The sequence below is a fragment of the Podarcis filfolensis genome (genome assembly GCF_964270895.1).
Source record: "Podarcis filfolensis genome assembly, chromosome: 3".
NCBI classification, from domain to species: Eukaryota; Metazoa; Chordata; class Lepidosauria; order Squamata; family Lacertidae; genus Podarcis; species Podarcis filfolensis.
Genome location: NC_139606.1, coordinates 109,874,412 through 109,900,582, shown reverse-complemented (window position 1 = coordinate 109,900,582; position 26,171 = coordinate 109,874,412). Strand labels below are relative to the sequence as shown.

The following is a 26,171-nucleotide window of genomic DNA, read 5'->3' as shown; positions in this document are numbered from 1 at the left end:
GACCAGAAGGGTCATTCGGTCCAAACCTGTGCAATACAGGAATCTTTTGCCCAACGTGAGGCAAAACGGATGCTGGGAGAGGTATAATACTCCAACAGCTCCCAGAGGGCTACAGGCTCTCCACTCATCACACAGCGCCCTGCCAGCAAAGGTCCGTGTGGGTGATCAGTCCACATTGTATAATTAGCTGCCCCTCAAAAGCAGGATGGCTCTATACCTTTGCAAAGAATGCTCAACGCCGTTCATCTCCCCACCTCTTTTAGGAACAGGGCATCTACTCTGCATGCAGGTGTATCGGGTGACAAAGCAGACAAAGGGACAGGGCAGGAGAACCCAATACTGCTATTTAAAAACAAAACAAAAAAAATCGCAGGGACCCAGAGCTCCACACAGGCCCACCTCCCAGTCAGTCAATGTTTGGAGAACACAGAGGCTCACCTGCTTGGTGGTTTGACAAGACTGAAGGGAAGCAAGCAGACTTACAGGTACTTCCCCGATAGCTCAAGATGGGGAGGAAGCTGACCTTCAGAGGACAGGCGTTGGCAGGTACATGTCATCTGAGGTGAGCATCCTCTGGCAAAGTGCGCTGCTCAATGGCTGAACGGAACAAGTTTAACACTCTCCCTGCCTTTGGGCCCAAGATATAAGCTCCAGGGTAGCTTGCTTTTGTTTCAAAGCCCACACACGTACCTCCAACCGCAGAGCGCTGGCGATGGCAGGTTGACCAGCACTGTGGCTCATCTGCTCCAGTTGGGAATGAACCCAGCTCTGCTTGGAGGTCTCCTACCCTCCCCGCTGAGCTGGGTGCTTTCCTATTTTGAGTTGAAAGACATCAGTGCACCTTAACGGCTGAGTCCAGGAGACCCAGCCCTGAAGGAGCCCTTTTTCTGAAGCTGGGCGTTTCCTGAAACAAGCAGAGATGCTGCAACAGGTGTTCTGATGTGTGTGAGGTTGAGTCCGTGTTTTAACAGGACAAAAAAACAACAACCACCCCCATTCCCTTCCTACACCAACAGCTCCCCCGCCTTGTCAGATGGCAGGCGGAGAGGTGCAGAGCTTGCGTTCCTCTGCCAAGTGAAGGAATGTCACAGTAGGCTACATGATTGGACAGAGGCCGCTGGAAAACTCTTTCTGCAGCAGCCAGGAGTTGCATTTGGTAGTCGTTTGAGCAGAAACCGTGGCTTACTCATGTTAGAAACAGCAGTTTACTTGCATTTCCCGGAAGATTAAGGGTAGAAGATGTTCTCAGCTTCATTCTCATCCCCCTTCCAGGGAATTGGGGAACCACTCTTTCCTTGAGAGTGACAATTTCTCCACCTGAACAGACACTGCAACACCTTATGAGAAAAAAAACAGACTCTGCTCCACATGACAGGGCAACTGAAAAAGTTCTTCAAGATAAGGTATTCTTTTTTTAATTTTTAAAAGTTTATCAATAGCCTCTTATATACATATAATATTCACAAAGTGGTTCATGATAGTAGCTCTTTGCTGGTGAGGTCTTGCCGCTCCTTCTCCTTGCCGTTGGTTCAGAGTGGAGAGCCACAGTGGTGTGCTCCTTCGTCGGCTTTCAAGGCCCCGAACTTTCAATGAATCCCACGTGCTATTATTAGCTAGGCACTGAAAGCATTCCGTTTTCATCTGCTGTATCCAAAATTTTACAGATAACTGGCGATTCCACCTGAAGGGAGAAATATACACACAAAACAATGATGACAAGCATCAGACGGGAGGAAGAAAACAACATCAGACCTACCTTCTATGACAGAACGGATTACAAAGCGCTTGAGTCGTGGCATATGTTAGAAAACTGACCCAATATTGACAGAAGGCGAAGAAGAAATAATGGCAGGTACTCAGTTTATCAAAAAATGAGGAGGGTTACATTTTGGAATGATGATGTGCAGGATAATGGCCAGCCATTTGCTTTATTAACAGCCAGTACCCTTCAAGTGCAGGGAATAATGATTGCAAGCAGACAATTTATGGGAGCTATTTTAATGTAAGATGTGTCTTCGCTTTTAGAATTTGGAATGAACAAATGCCTAAAAAAGAAAGAGGAAGTTCTACAGTCTCTTGCAGCTTATGGTTCTGAGCACTTTTAAGTTCCTTGGAGCAGAGACACGTATGTTATTTTATTTCAATTTTATGGCAGACCATAACATTATATTCCATAGAAACATCTGTAGAAGCCAGAATGAGGCTATGCAGATACCAGCCATAAAGATAAAAGACCTGGGGACAGGGCAACCCTAAACTTTCCCCCGTATAAGAACAAACAGCTGCCATCCTTTCCTGTAGGAAAAAGGCAAGTCCGGCACCAGAAAATGAAATAAAGTCTGTCCACAGCTCTGGCAGGATGTGGGTTTCACACTAATTTAGCAGGACCTCAAAAGGCACGGCATTCTCCTTGAGCTCCACCCAGGGTCCTTGCAATGTTTGGAATTAGCTTTGCTAACGTGCTCTGTATACACTCTCTGCTGTGGCAGGCCTTTGGGCAGCAACGAGGCAAGCAGCCTTATTCAAAGCCCTTTGCACGCTCGTCATTATTACTGGGCATTTATCTCACAATGCCAATCCAGCACAAAATTATTTCCCTTTCCTATACCAGAGTTGGGAGGGGTTCGGATTTTTAGATGTCCAAAGGAATCCAGACTTCCAAGCCTTTCATAAGAAAACAAAACGTTAAAAGGCATGGCCCAAACAAAAGTTGCATTTTGTTGTGCATCTCTCTCCACTGGCAGATCCAGAGGTGGCTTCCATGAGCAGAAAGTGGAGGGGAGAGGCAATTTTGGCTCATTCCCTCTTCTCTCAGGAGCCCCTTGTGTCTCCCCATTGCCACTGTTTCAAAGAGACTACTAACGTTTTGGAGAAGACTTTTCTTTTCTCAGTGGCAGGGGGTGGGGAGAGCGGAACAAAAATCATTGAGTCCCGTCAGGGGGAAAGGCAGGGTATAAATAAATATAATCAAGAACCTTATTTCATCTGAAACACCCCACTAGATGTGCACACACCTCTCTCCCATTTAAATAAGTAAGGCCTTCCAAGTCTTTAAATTTTGGTTGGGTTGTGCCCAATGTTGTTAGCATTTAAAAAAACCAAAACCATCTTGTCTCCGAAAGTAACTTTTGCCCAACCGAAAAGACAGAGAGGACATTTGCATCTCAAAACCTAAGCCTGCCTTTCAACTCTCCCAGCGTGTGGTCTAATCAGAACGTTCCTGACAAAAACATTACTCCTGCCAACAGATTTCTCATTATTTCTATCATCAGAATAACCTCGACTCTTGAACCCTTTCTTAAGGACGAAGGCTACTGTGCTTAGCATCGCATGAGGTGAAGAGAATCTGAATCGAAAACAGCAGCATCTTAGCGAGCCTCTCTGCTGATTTTGAAATGCAAAGTGCCTTTAAAGACCACTCCGGCATTCGAACGGCGCCCTTGAAGAAGGGCACAGAAAATGGCTTTAATGAGCTCTCTTAGATCAATCTGGAGCCATTATCTTCCAATTAGGCCTATAAATAAAAGCTCTTGGAAAACAGCGAGTCCAGAACTGAGGGTCTGTCTCATAGGTAGGATCAGTACACTGTCCCAATATGCACTTCAGAAAGGCTCGCCACTGGGTCCTGAAGGAAGCTTTTGCAGAAAATAAAATGCTCGTCTCACAGATGGATGGGAAACTGAAAGCTCTGTTTCAAAGCTTCCATGTTTTCTGTAAGTGAAATGCACTTTTCTGCAGAGGAAAAAGCGTCTTCCTAGAGGTCAGCGGGGATAGCGGCAAGGTCAGAAATACATACCCCGAGGACGTACTGACAGGAGTGAGGCTCCAGCATGTAGACAGTGACTGCGTGAGGAGAATCCGATTCTTTGCACCTTAAGACAGAAATAGATGTTAGTGGGTGACCGGCACCAAGAGAACAATGGTTGCTTAACAGACTAACGCCCAGTGCCAAGGATGTGCCAAGTTTGTGAAGAAACCCTAAAGGCGGTGCAATGCTTGGGTGAAATACCGGCACAATGTCACACTCCTGTGTGACATTTCCTGGTGTTGGTATATGAACGTATCAGTTTAAGCCAGGGGTTGGTAAAAATTTTTAGCCACGGGCCAGTCCACTGTCCCTCAGACCTTGTGGCGGGCTGGAGAGGCAGCATTGGGGGGGGGGTGCGCGCGAAGAAGAGGCAAGGGGGGCAAGTAGTCCTCCTCCCCACCCCCAGCACTTACCTCCCAGGGGCTGCCGCTGCCACCACTGCTGCTGCTTCTTGTGCGTAGACCAGTATAAAGTAAGCAGCGCAAAAGCGGCACACAAAACACTAAAAAACCATTCTACGTTCTAAATCTTATATTAATAACCCAAAAGTTGAGAGAGCTATGTACAAGATAGACTACAGAAGCCACAAACAGAAAACTCATTCAAATTGTGTCCAAAAGGAAGATTTAGTCTTTAAAGGTTCCTTTAGCCAGGCTCCTGTAGATATCAGGTAAGTTGGATCAAACGGAGTGTCGGCGATGTTACGCTCAAGGGTTAGACAGGGTGTGCCGCTTATGTGCTGCTTACTTTATACTGGTCTACTACGAGAATTGGCAGCATAGTGGCAGAAATGACTGGCAGAATCCGCGACCAGGGAGAAGAGTCGGCAGAAGAAGATTGGAAGAAATTTAAGGACTATTTACAGAAACATTGCAAAATTAATGAACTTTGAAAGATGCTGGATTGAATTTATGTGGTCTCTAGCTGTTATGGTAAAAAGAATTGGTATAAATATTATTTAAGATACAAAATTTAAGAAGTTGTTTGGAAAATAAGGTGTTAGTTAAATGGAATGTTAAGAGATTAGGATTTGCTGGATAAACAATTTGAACTAGAAAACAAGAAGGGGAGGTATGAGGAAGTCAAGGAAATATGTTATTGAAAATTGGTATTGAAATTGATTTGTTTTTAATATTTTTTTTCCTTTTTCTTTTTCGTTTGTATTAAATTGAAAACTCTAATAAATATTCATTAAAAAAAGAGAATTGGCAGCATAGGTTCATTTCTTCAGAGCTTCTCATTGGTAGGCAGAGAGACCTTGTCCACTCTGCTCCAGAGTCTGACCCACAGGAGCAACAGGGCGGCAGCGGCAGAGGGAAGATGAGCAGTGCAAAATGGCTGGCTCTGGAGAGGGGCTGCATAAAATGGTGCTCAGCTAGCCCCCTTCCTCCTCTAGGAAGGGCGAGGAGAAGCCAGGAAGAGGGAGGGAGGAGTCGCTGCCGCAGTGTGAGTGTGTGTGTGGGGGGAATGGAATGGCGCAGGGGAAAAAATGGCACAGCTCGAATGAACCGAATCCCCATGCCGATCCACGGACAGTCAGTCCACGGGCCGGATCCTGAAGGCAATTGGGCCTGATCCAGCCCGTGGACCTTAGTTTGCCAACCCCTGGTTTAAGCAGATAGGCAGATATGTAAAAGTTGATGGGTTAGGGATGCCGTGAAGCCAGCAGAGCAGGCATAGAGAAACACGCAGAAGCTTGTTTCTCCAGGAAACACAAGACAGGCATGGGCACTTGAATCAGCAGACACTAGACTGCTGAGTTAGGGCTCACGATCTAGTGAAGATGGCTGAAATTTTTATCACTCTGAGCAGCAGACATGGCATTCTCTAGCAAAAGCGCTTCTGAGTGCAAAGAGTTGTTATCTGAAGCGGGAAATAATTTAAATCCCTCGCAGAGCACAGGCAAACCTTTGGGCATACTTAAAGAAGATCTCAGTAAAGATACAGTCATGCAGTTCCTTAAAAGTACAGCCGAATACATTTTTAAAGCCTTCCATTAGGGCAAAGCATATAAATCAAGTCAGCCTGGAACAGGATAATTTTTAAGGGGACCAACTCACTTCAATTTCACTGTCACCTGTCGAGGTTTGTCAGTCAAGTCACAAAGATCTCCGTTTCCGTAGTAGTGAGACACCATTCTGCCGGAAAGTCCCAAAATTAGAGCTTGGTCAGTTAAAACGTTTAGAGCGCAAGTCAACTCACTACTTGGTACCTATGCAAGTATTACAATGCGCCCAAGCAAAAATCACGAAAAGGGCTGAATTTCGTGTGCTGCCTTCTGGAATTTGACGCTTGCACAATGTCCAACACTTGAAGGCATTTTTCTTCTGAGCTTGGAAATAACAAAGGAACTCAAAATCAGTAAATGCCCCCCCCCCGTTTTACCCTTACAGCAAACTGTAAGGTGGATCTGGATGGGAAATAATGAACAGCCAAATGATCACAAAGGGATCAGAATCTCTGTCTCCCAAGCGGAGGAGTGTGGAATATTTCTGGTTCCATGGGCCAGGTTCTTTTCAGGATTTGCTTTGCAGGCCAAATTTGACAGGTGTGTGTGTGTGTGGGGGGGCCACGCACCAATCAACCAACTGATGTCACAAATGGCAGGGGGCTGGGTGCTTTGAAGTTCCAGAGCTGGGACTTCAAACCAAATAGCAGGCAGCAAGACATTGCTAAAGGGCAGTTCCCCCCGCCTTGCTTTCACGGGGGGGGGGGGGGGGAAGCCTTCCTGTTAGCTTTGCTGTCTGCTAAATTCCTACAGAGAGCCCTCTCACACACCTGGACCAAACAGGATTGCCATGGTGGGCAATCTCTAGCACTGGGTTTGGATGTTTGCAAGAACTCCCCACAGAGAGCTTGTGATGGCATCCAGACCAAGCAGAATCAACTTCCTGTTGCTGCGGCGTCTTTTGTGTGTGTGTGTGGGGGGGGCAGATGCTGTTTGAAACATCTTGTACTTCTCCTTTAAGTGTGTAGGCAGTGGTAGCAGGGGGATGGAGAAGACTCGCCCCTATACCCTGCTGCTGCCACTGGCTTGCTGGCTTAAAGGAGAAGCACCAGCTGCTTCAAAAAGAGCTTTTGCACAGGGCTTTAATCCTCACTCAGAGGATGAGCAGAGAATAAATTCTGCCTTGGCTGTACAGTCTTGTTTCCTACTGGGAACAGGGTGAACAGCCAATGCAGGATTAAATCACATCCTCCCAAGCATAATAATAAAATAATAATAATAATAATATAATAATAATAATTTATTATTTATACCCTGCCCATCTAGCTGCGTTTCCCCAGCCACTCTGCGCGGCTCCCAAAAGAATATTAATAATAATTTAAAAAGCGGTAAAACATCAAACATTAAAAACTTCTCTAAACAGGGCTGCCTTCAGATGTCTTCTAAAAGTCAGATAGTTGTTTATTTCCTTGACATCTGATGGGCGGTGTTCCACAGGGTGGGCACCACTACCAAGAAGGCCCTTTGCCAGCGGAGGAACAGGTGGAGTGCTCTGTAAAAAGATGGCATCGCGGCAGAGCTTCTTATAAAGTAGATGGGTTCTCTCCTCACACCTTTTTAGGCCGGTTGGCACAGTGAGGGGAAGTCTGCCCTTTTAAAAAGCATGGGATGGATTCAAGAGGCAGAGATTTTAATTCCAAGACTAAGGCTGGAGACAGTGAGCATTGGTGACTTGGAAAACAATTCTGCTATATATCTGATTTTAAAGACCAGCTGCAACGAAGTGGCAAGCCCCATCTCTGAGGTTATATTCAAAAACCAACTCAGGCATACTTCACTGTTTGTAGACCGTCGTCTTTGAGGTGATATGCTCTGGCCACGTTTTTTTGTGCCCACTGAAGGTGTTCCTCCTTGTTCCACGTGCCCACAACTATGGTCGTCTTGGCATTATCTTTATCCTAAAAGAGGACAAGAATTCTCCTTGTAACTGAGACGAAAACGCTACACAGATCCCTTTTCTTCTTGCACAATGCGCCATTTTAAATGTTTTATTCTTTGCCATGATTTCCGAGACTAAAATGGGTAAGATTCGTTTGATATGTGCTGAATCTGTATAATGGCAAGTGGCTGTATTATAAGTGAACTTGGTTCACTCAAACTCATAAATCCTTCAAGAAGCAATATTCATGCTCTCAGGAAAGAAACTCCACTGAAACAGCCTGAAAAATACTGCAAAACTACTTAAAAAAAAAAAACAAAAACGTGATTTTGCAATGTTTGACAAGACAGTGAATAAAAACATAACTCTTAAAGATGAAATTCACCTAACGGAGGCTTGTCCATAGGCACAATTGCTGATGGTTTTCTGTATAGAAGGGAACTTAAATTCACAGTCAGATAAAAGGTAAAGGGGATGAGAGGCAGGACTAAGATGTTGAAAGCGCTTCGGAATTCAGACCGTGGGAAACCAAAACAAAAATTATTACAGTTTGGAAGACAATTGGACCTTTTTATTTTAATTTTTATTTATTTTTATTGGAATTGATTTGATATGTTAATTGGATGTTTTTAGTGGAAAATTAATAAACGCTTAAAAAAAAAAAGGTAAAGGGACCCCTGACCATTAGGTCCAGTCGTGTCCGACTCTGGGGTTGTGGCGCTCATCTCGCTTTATTGGCCGAGGGAGCCGGCGTACAGCTTCTGGGTCATGTGGCCAGCATGACTAAGCCGCTTCTGGCGAACCAGAGCAGCGCACGGAAACGCCGTTTACCTTCCCGCCGGAGTGGTACCTATTTATCTACTTGCACTTTGACGTGCTTTCGAACTGCTAGGTTGGCAGGAGCAGGGACCGAGCAACGGGAGCTCACCCTGTCGCGGGGATTTGAACCGCCGACCTTCTGATCGGAAAGCCCTAGGCTCTGCGGTTTAACCCACAGCGCCACCCGCATCCCTTTCACAGTCAGATAGCCACAAATAAATAAGAGAACGTCCAGCAGAATCTTCTCCTGCCAAGTCCCATTAAAATGAATGGGAGCTGTGTGAGGGCACTTCTGCACTTCTTCAGTTCCCATCCACAGAAAGCTGCCCTACACATTTCATGGCAGCAGCTTTCCAAGGCTCCAGATGGAAGTCTTTTCACGCTAGAGTTGGAGACGTTGGGGACCTTCTGCTTGCACAGCATGTGATCTACTACTGAGCTACAGCCCTTCTCCAGAGCTGCTTGCAAATAACAACAACAACAACAACAACAACAACAACAACAACAACAACAATTTATTATTTGTGCCCCTAGTCCCATGGACTGCAAGAAGATCAAACCTATCCATTCTTAAGGAAATCAGCCCTGAGTGCTCACTGGAAGGACAGATCCTGAAGCTGAGGCTCCAATACTTTGGCCACCTCATGAGAAGAGAAGACTCCCTGGAAAAGACCCTGATGTTGGGAAAGATGGAGGGCACAAGGAGAAGGGGACGACAGAGGACGAGATGGTTGGATAGTGTCTTCGAAGCTACAAACATGAGTCTGACTAAACTGCGGGAGGCAGTGGAAGACAGAAGTGCCTGGCGTGCTCTGGTCCATGGGGTCACGAAGAGTCGGACACGACTAAACGACTAAACAACAACAACCATCTGGTTGGGTTTCCCTAGCCACTCTGGGTGGCTTCCAGCAAAGATTAAAAATACATTAAAATGTCACACATTAAAAATTTCCCTGAACATAACTTCCTTCTGCATAGCATGAGACCATTACAGGGTCAGAGCTAGAACAGGATGTTTTGCAACCCGAGTGCCATTATAGGCAGACTTCCTATGTGTGCATCACATGCAAAAAGCAGACTAGCTTCAGTTCTGACCATATGGGGTTTTAGGGCTGTCGGGAAATGGCTGACGATCGCAAGCATATCGTGAAATGTTTTCTGCCCCTAAATCACTGAACGTGGGGATGGCACTGTGAAGCAAGGGGGGTGATCTGGAGCTGCATCTTAGTGGTAAAGCACATGCTTTACATGCAGGAGGCCCCAGATTCGGTCTCCATCATCTCACAATAGGGGAGGGAAAGGCTCTTGTCTGCAGCCTTTGAGAACCAGTCCCAGTCAGTGCACAACACTGAGCTAGATGAGCCAGAGGTTCAGTGGCACAGGGCAGCTTCCCTTGCTCCTGTGTTTGTTTAGCACAGGAATGGGGAAACTTTCATTACAGTCATACCTTGGGTTACAGACGCTTCAGAGTGTGTGTTTTCGGGTTGCGCGCTGCGCTGAAGCACTAAATTGAACTTTTCACATGCGCAGAGGTGCCAAATTGTGACCCGCATGTGTGTATACGTGGAGCTGCAGGTTGTAAATGTGCCTCCCACACAGATCACGTTCACAACCCGAGCATCCACTGTATTTCTTGAACTAAGGAAGAAACATGCAGGAAAGTGATGGATTGAAGAGGAAGAGGGTGAGAGGCAGGATAGATGGGATCTCCCAGGGAGGGAGACTGGGGGAAGAGGGGGAAGCTCCCAGGTGAGAGCTAGGAGGGTTCACTCTTCTGCATGTGGAATAAAGGTTAAGATTAAATTTTCAGAGTGGGCTCTGTAATTTCCTTCTGTTCTTCTCTTCATTTCCTTCTTTTCTTTATCCTTCTTTTTTTTCTTTTCTAGATTAGTGTGATTTTTATTTTATGTTGAAAACTATTAAGAAAAATTTATTTTAAAAAGGAATGGGGAAACTTTCCAGCCCAGTGGGCCATATCTTTATGTCTCCCCCACTTCAAACATGGGGGGAAGTCACAACACTGTCATGTGACAGAGACCTTTCAAAGTCCCTTGCACAATGCTTTCTAAGCGCTGACCACCAGCTGGTTGGAAGCACTATGCAAAGTACCTTGCAATTAGGGCTGGGTGATATATCGTCCAAAACTGGTTTGAAGTCCGTATCGGTTTCATAACTTTGACCTGGCAATATATTGTGAATCATGATGTGTGTGTGCACACGCACAAATCACAATGTGGGAAAAACCATGAATCCAACCAATGTCTCTACATAGCTCCATACGTATTTCAGACATTGCAAATATCAGTATACAGTGGTACCCCTGGTTGCGGACATGATCCGTTTCGGAGCTCCAGTCAGATCCTGAGGTTTCCGCAACCGGAGGGACCGCTTCTGCACATGGTAGAGCACTTCTGCGCATGCGCGCACAGCAAAAACCCGGAAATATACTTTCAGGTTTGCCGCTTACGTATCCCGAAGTTTACATAAGCGGAGGTACGACTGTATTGCAATGTTTAGTTGGTGATATATCGTGATGTTGAAAACCAGATATTGCCCAGCCCTACGTACAATGCATGTGCTCAGTGCTCCCCAAATGCCAAACACATCCAGCTGGTGGTTGTGAACTTGGGAAAAGACTGTACGGTGAGGCTTGGCAAGCAACCCTTTTTAGCCCTGCCCTGCTTTTCCTTGCCCTCCGGTGCAAGGCAGGTGGGCATGGGTCTGCCCAAAATGTCCTGGTGGGCTGCAAGTTCCCCAAACCCCTTGCACAGTGCCCTAATAAAACACAGCAGCAGTAGCAAAGGCACCAATGAATTTTACTAACTGCAGCCCTGCTTTCAAGAACTTTCCTGTGCAGCAGCAAATTTGATTTTAAAAAGCTGTATGTGGCCACCTAGCGGCAGAACCTTCCAATGGCTGTTTCTACGTACCTTGTGATACTGATGCACATATTTGCCATAGCAGAATTCATACCTCCACCAGCCAACACCCTAGGAAGAAGAGACGGCAATAAAACTCAAGCAATCCAAGCTGATTCCAGAAAGCACGACACCCATCAGGTTTTTTTAAAAAAGCAAACACAAGTCAATGTATGTTTCTAAGCCTCAGATCTCCATAGAAAGGCTAGATATAACATGAGAGCACTGCTAGGAGTTTTGAGACTGGGGTGGGGAGCAGGTACACTTCCAGGGTCCAAGCTGAGACCCACTCTCTTTACTGCTCTGCTTTGCTTAACATTTGCAGGAAGACAAAATACAAAAGTTAACATGACTGGGGTTCTGGGTGGAATCAAGAGAAATAATGGGAGGGAGAAGGCAAAATACACGTGTGAAGTCGAGCCCAGTGCATAGAATTGATTCCTCACCCCATGAAAGCAGTAAGACCCGCTAAGGAACTCTTTTATGAGCTGATCGTCGGTCAGTTTGGAAATGTGTGTCGTTCCAACCGTTAACAGATGTGGCGTTCCGACGGCAACTGGCTTGTGGAAGGAGGAAAACTTCTCTTCCTTTGCTGAATTCACTTCTTCCTAAAATTAAAATACGTGCAGATTTAGATGGTACTGGGCATTTGATTTTTAGAGAGGATAGCCCTCTTAGTCTGCTACAGAACACAAAGAAAACATTCTACGTTAAGGTTTAACAAATCCTTACGTCACATTCTACGTTAAGGATTAACAAATGTATTGTGACGTGCACTAATGTGCACACATGGTCAAATACAGGCTGAATACTGCAGGCTCACTGACCCTCAGTTGGCAGGTTCACACGCTTTACACATATCACACAGGGAAGGGGGCGGGGGAAGGTAACACAGTGTGGCCAAAAAGCCACAACCATATGAGACATGCGGCTTGTGAGACTTCTAAACCAATCTCAAATGTATGTGAGAAAAGCACAGCAGCCTTAAACTGTTGCAGTAGCTGGTGATCACACAATTCTTCTAGCTTTAATAGACTGATTTAATATCTGCAGCATGAAAGACACTACTGGTTTCTGAATGAGGTTAAGATAGTCAGAGCAGAACTGGGCAACCTGTTTGGTGGGAGAGAGAGAAAGCAGGCCACCACTTTCCGGCCACTGAAATCCCAGCATGAATATTTTGTAGCAGAATTCCCCAGCAGAAGTAAAACCTCGCCATCCAGAAAGAGTAGATTGATAGTGGGATTTTCCACACTTGTGTCATCAGCAATACGTCTCTGGGCTCCTACCTCCTTGCCTCTTCTATAAGGCGGCTTCATCATTTCTTGCTGCTGTTGGTGCTCCTGCTCCAGCTGCTCCAGTTTTTGCAAGTTATGGGGCTTAAGTGGGGCTCCTGGCAGCGACTGGCAAAATATGTCATTCACAGGGGACGCTCTGAACCTGTGCAAACAACAGCGAACTTTTATCATGGGGCGGTTCACGCACAGCCCCCGCACGAAAGGTTTTGTGGCCCCAATATAGCATATACTAAAAAAATCAAAACTGTTTTAAAAAAGAAATTTAACTGATCCACCATTGTGATGCCATTATGCTAAAAGGCTCTGTGCCTGCAAGGTCCCGCCACAAGTTTTTCCAATAAATAAATAAATCTAAAAGATCATTTTTACTTCCTGGTTCACACTAATATTAGAAAGCTCATATCTACACCAGGTTTCTGGGGACAGAATTACACATTACACGAAACATAGGGTTGCCACTGTAAACAGAACCCCATGTCAAGTTTTTTTCCTCTCTCTCATTATAGGTAGGACCTCTTGGGTCATAATGTCAACACCCTGTGTATTTTTCTGTACTTGCACCAAGGATGTGGAACTGAGGCAAAGAAGCACAGCAGGTGAATATATTGCAATGCTGATAGGTTAGCCAACATTTTTACAGGGGAAGAGATAATCTAATACAGAAATGCCGCTTCTGGTAGCCAGCCTGTCTCAGGTAAAATAACTCACTTAATGTCACACTAGAACACGGTTTAGTTCAATAATACAAGATAGGATGAGCTAAGAGAGTCATGGACCCATACGCTAACCTCTGCCTTAGCCGTATTTACTTTTGATTTCTCTTTGATTTTGTGTAAATCAGGAATTGTGCCTTATAACAGACAGTGGTCATTTTAAGAACAAGCCAACTTCCAACAGAGGCTTCTGAAGCTGGCTGACTGCACTAATGAGAGTTGGCTATAAATCAAAATCCCTGGCTTGTACACAAAATGCAAGCAGAGATTCAGTGTAAATGAATAAAATTGCAGGTGAAGGACTCTCCTTGGCTGCACAGGAGGAGGCGAGGGGAGTGCATGAGTCCAAGGTTTGTTCCAGCCTCTGCATGATTTAGCATGATGTTGTGTGATGTTCAGCCTGGAACCTCCCTTAGGTTAACAGATGAAAGTTCTGCGAGGAGAGTGAATGAGAGGGAACTCTTCAGAAAATATTGTTCCAGGTGGCTACTAGAAGGCCTGACCTGGATGCAGCACTGGCCTGAATTCCTTACCTGTATTTAGGATGACTGCATAAGAGAGGTGTCAAAATGACCACTTCGTATTCGCATGTAGTAACTTCAGCCACTGAAAGGATTTCATGCTTGGCCTCCGGATGGCAGACATACATGACTGAACTTGATCTGGGCAGGTTTTGCCTCAGGGTACAAGGTGTGCCATTTCCCATCCCAATGGGATAATATGGGGTCATCTGCCCTTCTATATTTTTCATAGGAATCTATATTAGCAAAATAAAATAAGGAAAATGAATGTATTAAGTTTGCTTAAATGCGAATTCTTCTTTAGCATGTCTACTTTGCATTCGGTGGATTTTCTGCTCTGCAGCCGTGGTAGAAACTATCTTGTAGGGGGAAAAAAACAAAAGACAACCTAATCTGGCAATGCAGTGTATAGCATCAGGGCTAACAAAAACAGTCGCTTTCCCTTAACAGAAACAGACTTGAATCAAACAATATTATCTGCAAGAAAAGGAAGAACACATCAACTTCAAAAAGAGAGAGGGAGCTTCAACAATCTAGATCAGCCTTCTCTGGGGCTTATGAGGAGCTTCAGACCCAAACATCTGAAAGGCATTAGCTTGCTGAAGGCTGATCTAGATACAGATATGAATTAAACTGATCATGGAGCAGGAGAGCAAAGGCAACCTTTTCCTACTTGCCTCTTTTGCGCTGTCTTTCTCATTTTCCTTCTCTTCTTGCTCTGGAATACATTTCAAGCAGGACAAAAATCACATTTTAGTCACAGTTTGCTATATAGAAACCAATACAGAGCCAGGAAGCAAATCTGCTGAAACAAAGATTCTGTCTCTCAACAGACCTTTCACTCTCTGGATATAAATCTGACTTAAGAATCCAGTATTGACTGACAGATCCGACACTGCCATTCAAATATAAGCTACATGCCAGCCTGTGAATACTGAACAGCATGAATGAGGAAGGGGGACATTTTCAGGCAAGATTTAAAGGAGGACTTGGTTTCTCCATGTTGGGGTTATTTTCAGTCTCAGATGGTAGGAAAATAGCCCAGTGTTTGAAGTGCTATGACCTGTGCAGATATAACAGAAGAGTTTCTTGCTCAATCCGTATAAACCCAGCGGCAAGCGGAACTGCACCCAACTGCACCTAAGCTGCCTTTGAACTTGACTTACATGAATGGCTTGGACAAGATGTTTGACCATGCTCTATAATAGGGGGAGGGTGATAGAAAGCACACAGAGGTCAAATCTGTGTAGTCTTAAATCCCATAAAGTGAGAGCTGAGCATTGTATGTGTTATGTGTGATTAGGCTCTTCTCAAACTTCACACTGAATGTTTGGATGGTGCTGATTGTTGGTGAGCAATGGGATAAATTACACAGTGCTTTCCCTAGCGAGCTGAGTGAATGGATGGTATCTTCTTCCCGACCACTGACATTTCAAGGCAAAATAACACACCTGGATCAAGTATCGGGCTCTTGTGTAGCACGTTCCCGAGAAAGTATTCTTGAATATTTATTTTCTACACAAAAAAAGAGAAAAGACATACATTTTCGCTTTTTTGTTTTACAACAACCGTTTCTCCTCCAATGCTTCATAATAATAATAATAATAATAATGATAATAATAATATTTGTCATGATAACAAAACAATAAAAACATCAGTTTTAAGCTTTATTTTACCCTTGAGGACCAAAGTTTTAATTAGACATACCTGCCCAGTTTCCTTCTCTTCATGATACTGACGAATGTGTTTGCCGTGACAAACTTCGTAAGTCCAATAGGATTCAATCTAAAGAAATATATATATAAATATATTTGGCGTTAACTGGCACACACAGTACAGGCAAATCTATTTTTTTAAAAAAACAAAGCAGCAGCCCAAGTGAAATGACAATCATGAGAGGTGCTTATTTATTATAGCTTCACAGCAAAAGCATTTATTTTGCACAAGTTTGGGGTCTTAATATATATAAAAGGTGATGTCACCATTGTTTTAATGTAACGAAGGAAGTCTTTATGTAAGGGAAATGTCAACCAACAGTTGTTGTCAAAGTCAACAACCATGGAATAAGCTTCAGTGCAATGTCTTTAATGTTCCCACTGCAACCTGTGGATCAAGCAGAGAGCTGAAACCAACTCCAGCCCTTCCTATATAAACTTTGGGCTCCATTAAGTTGCATTATGAGAAGTGGCCTTGCTACTTCAGACCATGCAGGAAGTCCTTTAGAGAATCCTTGGTTACTAACGGTACTCAAGGCTGTTCTTGCGATAAGGGAACACGTCAACAAGATGGATGGGTAAGAATATTTAGATTTGCAGCCTGCCCTCCCTTCAAGGACTCAGGACATGTTGAAATGTGTTGCGTTTCCATAGCAAGCAAATGAAAAGAGAAAGGAAAAAGTTGCTGCAAGATGTAATCGGAGACTCTATTTGAGAGGCAAGCTTCTCATGCATCTATGGAATTGACTCCAGGTTAGCCCTTGGTTCTTGAGCTCAGGTTGGTGAGATAATTTCCATTTTAAAGTCACAGTTGTGTCCATGGTTGGGTATCCATAATGCCCACTGACGTACAAGAAAATTTGGCGCCAGACAGAAACAGCAATGTGTCTGTGTGGTGCTGGTGGGTTTACTGGAAATAAAACATGCACTTCTACTGAGCTTATCCACGCTATAGCATAAAGAGTAATGTCAGGATCTGGAGCCTTTTGCCTCAAATTCAAAGTGGACATACCCTGTAAGAGCAGCTGCTTTGTTTAAAGAGAGGCTCCAACAATTCTGCAGGGCTGGGCCCTTTGTAGTCCTTTTCTTCCTCCTAAAAGGAGAACAGCTGGATGTCACTATTACATGGAGGGACACAGAGCTAGGTACATTCATTTATTTTCGCAAGTTCCTTAAAAAATTGACATATACGACCCAGTACACAAAGGCTATAATCCCCAAGTAGTTTTTATATTTATGGTTTCTAGGCAGTAATTACTTTTTGTCAACACCATATGCTTAATCCTGTTGGTTTTCTTAAAAGGTCTGGAAAAGAAACCACACAGGCCAAGATCCACAAAATATAGAAGTAGTTCTATGGATCCAAGAGGAATTTATACTTCTTATGGGGGAAAATAAGGATGATATGTTTCTGGATAATGTTTTGTTTTAATTTTGAATAAAAAAGTAATTAAATAAAAAATAAAAAATGAACCTCCAGAATGAATTAAGTTTGTAACCCGAAGTATCACTGTAATTAAAAGTAGTCCTCAACCTAAAGCCATTGTTGCAGACCCAGGTAATCTGTGGCATAGGATTGCTTATGCCCACCTCTGGCCACTCACTGGCTGGGCCAGCCTGGTGTGATCCACTTGAATAACCTCTTGTTTGGACGACTGCAACATGCTCTGCATGGAATTGTCCTCAAATATGGTCCAGAGGTTGCTGGTATTGCAGAATGCTGCTGCCAGGCTGCCACCTGGAGCAATGAGGATGGAGCAAATTGCTCCAGTCATGGGATTTCTAAGCCACTAGACCAATTCAAGGTATTTGCACTGGTGTATAATGTCCTAAATGACCTAGAAACCCAAGCACTTGAAGGAGCCCCCAAGCTACGTGGTACGTTCTGCAGGGGAGGACCTGCTTGTGCTGCTGCTGCTGCTGAGAGAGACCTGTGGGGTGGTGAGGTGAGGCAGGGCTTCCCTTTAGGGAACTCCCTGCTGACTAAGATTACAGTAGTGGCACCTAGGCACCACCTTAAAACAGTCTTATTTGGCCAGGCTAATGGTTAATTGCCGCACTGCTGCTGTTTGCTGCTACTGCTATAAAGTGGCTATTAACCGGCTGCAATTTTAATTGTATTATGAGTCTTTGCATTTGTATGGTTTTAAGGTTTGCTTTTAGTTATCCTGAGCTTCAAGGAGGAGGAAGGCAAGGCACAAGAGCAATAAGGAAATCAATGAAAAATAATTCCAAAGGTATTGGTCTGGGCTCCCCCAGACTTAACTGCTTTTGAAGAAGGAGTCTGCTCAAGCTTATACTCAAATTCAATATATCTATGCACCAACACCAACTGAACTGTCCAGTGTCTCCTTGCTCTGACCATGACTCCAAAAGGATATGTTAGAGATCCTCTTGTCCAAGGGGCATTAAAAATGAAGCTTCCATCCAAAGTCAGGCAAAAATTCATTTGCCTGTTATGTCACAGCTAATTGCGCGCGCTCTCTCTCTCTTAAGACAAACAAACACACTGAAGGTTTTTTGGTTGTGTTTTTAACGTATTTAACACATCCTAAATATTTTATAGAAAGGTGATGGTATGTTTTATACATAAATTTAGGCTGTAATCCCACACATTTTTATCTGGGCGTATGGGGCTTTCTTCCGAGTAGATATGCATGGGAATATTCTGTTAGTTGCTGTAGAAACTCCTGCTTTAAAAGAGAGAGAGAAGACACAGAACTTACCTCATTTCCGCTGGCTAACATCGGAAGAATACACTTATATTTTTCTTTTTCTGAAGTTGTCATAATGATGTAATGATCTTCTTTATACAAAACCCCAGCAGTGGGCTTAAAAAGAAAGAAAAAGGTGGAAATGCCTCAAATGTAAACAAATATCAAAATGTAGTCTTAAATGGGTCTGCTGACTAGTTACCAAAATAGTATTTCAATACAATCTGTGTTTATTGCTTGTGGCCACTGCAATAACATATTAAAATGCCTATTAGCACAGACATCAAACATAGATAAATATACACGTCTTTTAAAATTCAACCTTAGCACTTTCTGGGTTACTCGTAGAATTAGCTTGCTCAAGTCACCTTTACAAAGCACTGAGATATGGTTCAAGAGTCTTTGAACTTGTGTGACATCACTGCCACCAGCTTACCAAGCAGTCTTTTGAGCAATGTAATGTTGAGGGACTTCTAGAAAGTTGTCCCTCTTCATTACTGGAAGACACAAGGCACAGCTTTTTCATGTCAGAGAAGAGAGCTGTCCTCCTAAAAGCTCCACCCGCAATGTTCACAAGAGCAGAATTATTTGTGTAGTAAATTTGCTTGAATAATAACTTAACCAGCTTCACTCAATTCAACAGTCTTCATATCTTGTAGGCTGTCATGACTGCAGGGCATAAGAACATGGAAGGGACATGGAAGCTGCTTTATAACAAATCAGGCCATTGGTCCAGTATGGCCCGCCATTATTATTTTTCAAGTAGTGGTTATGTAGAATGCTGTTAAGCTCCACGCAATTGTAATCATTTCCCTCCTTACAAACATTAATGATTTTATTGCTGTACACCATCTTGTAGATTGCCTTCAGCACAGCAACAACACAGCTAATTTTCCAATACATTAAGTTCTTTCCCCTCTTTCAGCTGTTCATAGCTTCTACACAATCAATACAATACTGATGGTGTTATCTTCTCCCTCTGCCCTGCGCTTAAGCGATGCCCATTCTTGCCACAGTCAAGGCCTTTTTAAAAAAAATCACCCCTCAAAATTCCCCCAATATTCCTTTGCAGAAACGGCTGCCTGTAACTCAAAAATGGTCAAAATTTAAACTGTCTGAGCATGTAGTCACCAGTACTTATTGGTAAGGGATGAGAAGACATTATTAGTCACTTTTTTCCAGAAAGGTGAACTCAAAAGTGATTTACAAGAACAAAATATCGGGGAGTCAACTATTACTTCTTAATAGGAACCCCCGTGGTCTACTCACATATTTTAAGTGAACAAAACCAAGAGTAAATATATACTCAACCTGTCATGACAATTACAGCATATCTGATCTGCATTAAGCAGTCTTAGGCATGCATTCTTGCTTAATAGCAAAAGAAATGCCCTGAGAGGTACATGTAGTTGAGCAATCCTTGGAAGAAACACAGGTGCGTGTTCACTAGAGATTGGCCAGTGGCTCCACCAGTAGACCACAGTCTATCTCTTCCCAACCCAAATAACCACATGGAGCCATCCCATTCAGGGCTAAAATAGTCCGGTATAGCAGATGCTGAAGGACAAGCATTCTCGGTCAGCTCTCAATGACAGCAGTCTCTCCATAAGAGCATCCTGCAGGATCACATCAAAGGTTCATGAGAATCAGCACCATGTTCCAAACAGTGGCCAATCACTTGTATCTAGGGAGCTCACAAACAGGACATGAAGATGACAGCACCCGCGATCCTGCCTGCCCCTCACCATCTTCTGGAAGGCTCCATCTTGGTTATAACATGTAACAGCTGTTGACAGACTTACCATCTGCCAGAAAAATCATCGGTGTCCATATGGGTCCATCAAGAGAAACAACAGATTCAAAAAGCCACAGCAAAGTTATTTATAAGGGTCAACTGAAACAGCACTAACTAGGGAGCAAGTTTTCGAGTTCTCCTGGATTCCTTCTGTGCCTGGAGAACACTAAAGTCTGCTCATTAATTTGTGATGTCCCCTCAAAATCAACCCCACCACATTTCTTTCTTTAAAGACGGGTGTGCAGAAGGTAGAATACAGCCTAATGATTGATCTCTGGGTAACCTGCAGCAATCATTACTTGCAATGACAGTTACGAAAAGTACTCTCTTCCCTTAAGTTATACTACTGCCAAGGAAGGAAGGAAGACAAACTTGAAGGTAGGTAGAATGATTTTTTTTTGTGTGTGGAAGGGCTGCAAGCTCAAGGTTATTTCATTCTGAGGATGTGTCTTTTGCCCCACCATTGCTGGATTTCAGGGTCATGAGTAAAAAGAAAAGACAAGACCCTGCATTTCAATATGAACGGCTGTGTCCCTTGTGCGCTGCACCCTCCACCCGCCCTTCTTGCTCTTTATTTGAACTGTGTGCTTATCCCCAGGTATTTATCGTGCAGCTGCAGGCAAAGCGGATGAGGGAAGGACCGCAAACTCCCCTTTGGTTTCGGCAAGACTTTTATGAGGGCCTGGGAAAAGAGGAGACGGGACTGCCGTCTTCAAATATCTTAAGGGCCTTCACGTAGAAGAGGCAGCAAACTTGTTTTTGTTTGTTCTCTCCCTGCCCCGGGGGACTCCAAGGAAGGAGATTTTAAATGAGGAAGCTCTTTTCATTCCTCTGCCTCATAGTAGGGGTTTCTGGATACTAATGGAGATGAGCTGTTGAAATCAAGAGCTCACCTATTCCTAAAGAGTCATTTTACATTTACATTAGAGTGCAAACACTTAAAAAGTTGTCTGAAGTTTTCTTTGGCCTATTTTTATATTAAAACAGAAACAAACCAACCCCTGCAACCCTCACATCTGAGTAATGTTGAAATGTCATCCTCTATAGCTGTTTCTCGGCTAAATACAAGAAAAGTGCCGTGGAAATTGAATTACAGCGGCCGGGTAGAAGCTCTTCGGCAGCGGAATGGCCAGCCTCGGAAGGTGGTGGACTTTCGTTTCTTAGGGACAGGTCAAATCTGTGTCCAGGGCAGCTGTTTACCAGCTCCATCTGGTACGCCGGCTGAGACCCTACCTGCCTGCAGACTGCCGCGCCAGAGTGGTGCATGCTCTGGTTATCTCCCGCTTGGACTACTGCAATGCGCTCTAAGTGGGGCTACCTTTGAAGGTGACCTGGAAACTACAACTCATCCAGAATGCGGCAGCTAGACCAGTGACTGGGAGTGGCCGCCGAGACCACATAACACCGGTCTTGAAAGACCTACATTGGCTCCCAGTACGTTTCCGAGCACAAGTGTTGGTGCTGACCTTTAAAGCCTCAAACGGCCTCGGTCCAGTATATCTGAAGGAGTGTCTCCACACCCATCATTCTACCCGGACACTGAGGTCCAGCGCTGAGCGCCTTCTGGCGGTTCCCTCCTGCGAGAAGCCAAGTTACAGGAAACCAGGCAGAGGGCCTTCTCGGTGGTGGCACCCGCCCTGTGGAACACCCTCCCACCAGATGTCAAAGAGAACAGCAACCACCAGACTTTTAGAAGACATATGAAGGCAGCCCTGTTTAGGGAAGCTTTTAATGTTTGATGTATTACAGTATTTTAATATTTTTGGAAGCCGCCCAGAGTGGCTGGGGAAGCCCAGCCAGATGGGCGGGGTATTAATAATAATAATAATAATAATAATAATAATGATAATATAGAGGTTTTAAAGCAGAGGTCATGGGTGCTTCAGTTGAGATTCCCGCATTGTAGGGGGTTGGACTAGATGACCCCAAGGGGACCCTTTCCACTCCACGGTGCTTTGAGGCAGCTCCCTCGTCCTCATCGCCGCCCGGCCCTCCTTCCCTCCCCTCAGGCCGGCCACCTACCAGGGTGAATTCGATGCCCGGCCAGTTCACTCGGAAAGGGACGTCGTCGCTGAACTGAGGGAGTGACCTTCCTCCGGCCCCGGCCGCCGCTTTCGCCCCCAGGATGGTTACCACCAGCAGCAGCAGCAGCGCCGCCGCCGGCCCCCGACACCGCCGCTTCCCTCGCCGCTCCATCGTGTGGCGGAGCCCGGCGCGGGCGACAGGCGCCCCCACAGGCACCAAACATCGGACGCCCAGGGAAGCCGGCCACGTCTACTTCCGGAAGGAAGGGTGGTTGGCTGGGTGAAAGTCTGCGTCACTTCCTGGCCCTTTCAAACCAAACGAACGGACCAACGGCCGTCACGCGGGCCGCTCTGTCCGCGCCTCTCCATGGCGCGCAGAGGCCCGCAGTTCCCCGCCGCGTCGGTTTTAATCCAATTGTAAAAAAAAATGTAGAGGCGCCCACTAGTCGCAGCAGCTGGTTCCCACTTAAGACTGTTAAGCGCAGATGTGCGGAAAACCCCTGGCACCTCGTATCCGTTTGTCGCCCTTCATGTTTGCTGGGACTGCTGGGATTTGTAGTTCAGCCGCAGGTTACCCGCATGCGCTGTAAAGAATTTTTTAAAAGCAACAACACGGAACCTCACATTGCCATGTGTTTGTGCCACTCTTCACATTTAGTTTCTCTATGCACTTCATCCGAACGTTCCAATTGGAAGCCCGCATTGTCACTACGGCCGGCTGTTGGTCACGCCCTCCCGTTCTTAAAGGAAAAGAGACGGGGAGGGGGAAAAAAGGCTGGATCAACATCCGGAGCACGCTCGGCCAGCGCGTTGCCTGGGCAGCCGGCGCGAGGTAAAAGACCGAGGAGCGGGCGGGGGAGTGGAACGGAGGCGAGCAAAGCATTCGACCCTTCCCTCGCCTCCGCCCGTCTTCGGCTCATTCCGGAAAATTTCGCGAAGGTTAGTTTTCCCGCCTTTTTTCCCTCCGGCGACGGACGGCGTTCGGTCGTTCGGCGCTGTTTTGTGTGGAGCGGCCGCATTGCCGGAGCATGCGCAGTGCGTTCCCAGCTCGTGAGGGAAATGTTTGTGAGGCCGTGAAGCGAAGCAGCCGTGTTATATCTCCAAACATATTTTTACGTGGTGCTGTGTGTCACATAAAAATACCAAGCCGGCTTACAAGGATACATAAAAAAGACAAATACAACAAAAGCCGGATATTAAAACAAGACGTCAGTTGACCGTTGTGGGGAAGATGTATATTCTTAGTTGTCTGCACAGGCCTTGGCGGGACAGAACTAAGTTTTCCTCAGGGTTTACAGAATTCGCCTTCTGAATCCGTCTTGGCAAAGTATTCCCCCAAGACTGGGCTGGTGGCATTTTATGAAAACCCCGAGCGTAGGAAACCAGGCTCCCAAAGAGCCTCTCCGTTTTCTCAGGATGCAAAAACACATTTTATGGGCCTTCAGCCAGCCAGGCCAGGCCCTGAATGCAGAGATTTCACAGCTCCATGGAGCTCCCCTTTTCCACGAAATGTTTCAGCTCAAGGCCAGTCTTGTGCCTTTGAGAAATGATGAGTAAACACCTGTTTCCTGCTTGAGGATTTTTATTTATTTGCTTTTTTTTAAATAAACGTTTCCAGCTCTCTCCTCTTGCAAGGTGGTTGGGTCGATGTAAGTTGCGCTTAACTTATTAAAGTATGTTGTAAATAAAAAACTGCCCTTTTCCCTTATGGGGTATCCAAGAGCCCATATAGAGTCCTTACATAGGTTCCCTATTGGTAGGAGAAAATAACAGGCCAACCAGAAAATATTGAGAAGCAAAGCAGCTAGTAAGCTTGATCTTTATTGATCTGTTGCAACATGGTGCTCCCCTCACCCGCAGGAGAGGAAGATAAACCCAGAAAAATGGCGTGCAAGGCCTTATAAAGACTTTTGAAATTGCCACCCTGTAGATCAACACCCCCCCCCCCAGAAACATCATACATACATCACAGAAGGGGTGTAACCTAAGACCACCCCTCAGAACATGTGACTGTTGTTTTTCTTTTGTTGTTTATCTCCTGTCTGGCAGGATACTTGATTGGATTTCCTGGGGACCTTGGCCAGTCTTTTGTAATGATAAATACTTAGTTCCTGGGCCATGTCACAGGCTCACACCCTATTCAAACAGAGACATACCCTTAAAGACAGGATTTGTGAAGGAAAAGACAATGGGGAGGCTTTTCCAGTTTGACCTTGCAGAGAAAACATTTGCTCAGTTTAGGAATCAAAATGGTTCCAGGTTGGCCTTCCTGTGCTGATCTATGTACGTACGGTTATGAACATTGCCATATATCTAACACCATAAAATTCCTATTACAAGTATGTACACAATCTTCTCCTTGCCCAATGAGGTTTAAGCCAATTCGAGCATTTCGTTTCTTGTCTCTTATTTTGCATGGTGTTGATGTCACACGAGCCGTATTTCCCCTTGGAAGAACATACGAATTGCCATGCCATGAAAAAAAGAGATTACAAGGGATCATGTGTCTTGAATTCCTTCCCTTCTGGTTGTTTTGCAGCATTTTGTGGAAGGGAATAGCGTTTCCATATAAGTGGAACTTGGCCACTTCCCTAGAAAGGCAGATTTGGGGGTCTTGCGGCAGGTCAGCATGATGGTGCGTAGCTTGCACAGGAGCAGAAATGTCTGCTTTTTCCTCTTTCCTGTCAGGGTGAAGTATGGCAAGCAGCAAGTTAGCCCGTTCCTGCAGAGTCAATTATTTCCCCCCTTAAGCTGAATCCTGGATGGAAGACATGCGGCCACAAAAGTCCAAAAGAAGCCAAGGGAGATGCAAATGTATGCAATCGTACCCTGTGAATTGGCTCAGCTATAATTAGGGGCATATTATATTGGCTGGATTTCCCTTCTGACCATCTGTGCACAGTAATTCAAGCAAACGTTTAATATCTCCTCTCATGCAATCTTTTCTGTGCTTTATTTCAGATTCCCTGGAGTTCGCCTGTGACTGTTGAAGGTGACATATGTTAACTTAGCATTTGTGTGTGTCAAAGCAGGTAGGGACTCTTTTCTTACAACTCGGTTCTTCAGCAGAAGAGAAAAAAATACACTGTGCTTGATATGTTAGGTCTGCTGTTCTTCTGAGACATATAATAAAAATTGCTGATCCCATAGTGTGTCTCGTAAATTTTATAGTGATCTAAGATTGTGGATAGGAATTCGGTTGCTTCTGAACTTTACTGTGTGTGATAAAAATAATATACCATGCATTGTGATTCTGGATACATGAAAATACAATGCACCTGATCCAAATCATGTTTATTGAGATGCAGACCCCACTTGATTTCAGGGGGAATGACTGACTTGGAAGAGTGTTTTAGGACTGACCACTTAGGACGTTTTTCATGTGACATTCTGTGCTTGCGCCCAAGTCAGATACAAAAGGCACATTCATTGTATCAGTTGCTAATGGTGCATTTAGATAATCACTTTTTATGGGAGCCTCACTGAGGATTAAACTTGACTATTCAATTCTTAACTGCTGTAGAATGTGAGAAATCGGCTCAAAAGTATTGCAAATTGAAATGGCATCAGAGAATATGAAAGTTCTGTCTCTGATGCCAAGGTCTGTGATGGCTCATTCACACAAGCATGGAAGCTCATTGAGTCATTTCTTCTGTATCTGATTCATGAAAACACTCTTTGGAGCTGATCCAAACACCTATAATCAGTGCACCTAATGAAATTTTTTATCCCACCCCTTTTGAGCAGGAGACCCCCGCACCATACCACAAATTGCTTTTAAAACTCCTTCAGCTAGGGAAAAAATAATAGTAGCATGGTGTTTGCTACTTTAGAAGCTTCTTAGGATATATACTGCTGGTTTAATTGTTTGCTGGACCATGGTCAAAGATAATGTATTAGGATAAAGTCCTCATCTTATAGAAATCAGTGGTAAAATCCCATTGATTTAAGTGGAAGAG

The 26,171-nt window shown here is 44.7% G+C and overlaps 2 protein-coding genes across 7 annotated transcripts in view; one reads left to right on the top strand and one right to left on the bottom strand.

Moving 5' to 3' along the window:
• Nucleotides 1-1,389: 1,389 nt before the first annotated feature.
• Nucleotides 1,390-22,484, bottom strand: ERLEC1 (endoplasmic reticulum lectin 1). Of its 3 annotated transcripts, none has more exons than XR_014545839.1 (14): nucleotides 22,211-22,484; nucleotides 18,406-18,510; nucleotides 16,692-16,772; nucleotides 15,672-15,749; nucleotides 15,416-15,479; nucleotides 14,642-14,682; nucleotides 13,977-14,200; nucleotides 12,722-12,872; nucleotides 11,879-12,040; nucleotides 11,445-11,504; nucleotides 6,450-7,714; nucleotides 5,869-6,320; nucleotides 3,797-3,872; nucleotides 1,390-1,681 (listed from the first exon to the last, which is right to left on the bottom strand). XR_014545839.1 is itself a non-coding variant. In XM_083605333.1 (14 exons), the coding sequence occupies exons 1-14, from the start codon at nucleotides 22,382-22,384 to the stop codon at nucleotides 1,610-1,612; spliced, it is 1,491 nt and encodes a 496-aa protein (XP_083461459.1). In that variant the 5' UTR covers nucleotides 22,385-22,389; the 3' UTR covers nucleotides 1,390-1,609. The 3 variants fall into 3 exon arrangements, 1 of the variants encoding a protein (XP_083461459.1); XM_083605333.1 differs by having other exon boundaries at nucleotides 5,869-5,946; nucleotides 7,590-7,714; nucleotides 22,211-22,389; XR_014545840.1 differs by lacking the exons at nucleotides 1,390-1,681; nucleotides 3,797-3,872; nucleotides 5,869-6,320; nucleotides 6,450-7,714 and adding an exon at nucleotides 10,142-10,922 and having other exon boundaries at nucleotides 10,963-11,504; nucleotides 22,211-22,389.
• A 526-nt stretch (nucleotides 22,485-23,010) lies between these two features.
• Nucleotides 23,011-26,171, top strand: part of ASB3 (ankyrin repeat and SOCS box containing 3) — a 51,324-nt gene continuing 48,163 nt past the window's right edge. Inside the window, exons 1-3 of one of the 4 annotated variants that reach the window (XM_083605260.1) lie at nucleotides 23,013-23,151; nucleotides 24,901-25,026; nucleotides 25,174-25,244. The gene's annotated coding sequence lies outside the window, so the exon portion shown is untranslated. Of the gene's footprint in view, nucleotides 23,152-23,267; nucleotides 23,862-24,900; nucleotides 25,027-25,173; nucleotides 25,245-26,171 lie in introns of those variants that run through there. The other 3 variants (XM_083605261.1, XM_083605259.1, XM_083605263.1) reach the window with 3 other exon arrangements.

Coding starts and splice junctions, on each gene's coding strand:
- ERLEC1 (XM_083605333.1), bottom strand. CDS start 22,384: ATGGAGCGGCGAGGGAAGCGGCGGTGTCGGGGGCCGGCGGCGGCGCTG. Junction 15,480..15,671: donor AAGAGAAGGAAACTGGGCAG/GTATGTCTAATT, acceptor TTTTTTGTGTAG/AAAATAAATATTCAAGAATA. Junction 12,041..12,721: donor CTTATAGAAGAGGCAAGGAG/GTAGGAGCCCAG, acceptor TTTTAATTTTAG/GAAGAAGTGAATTCAGCAAA.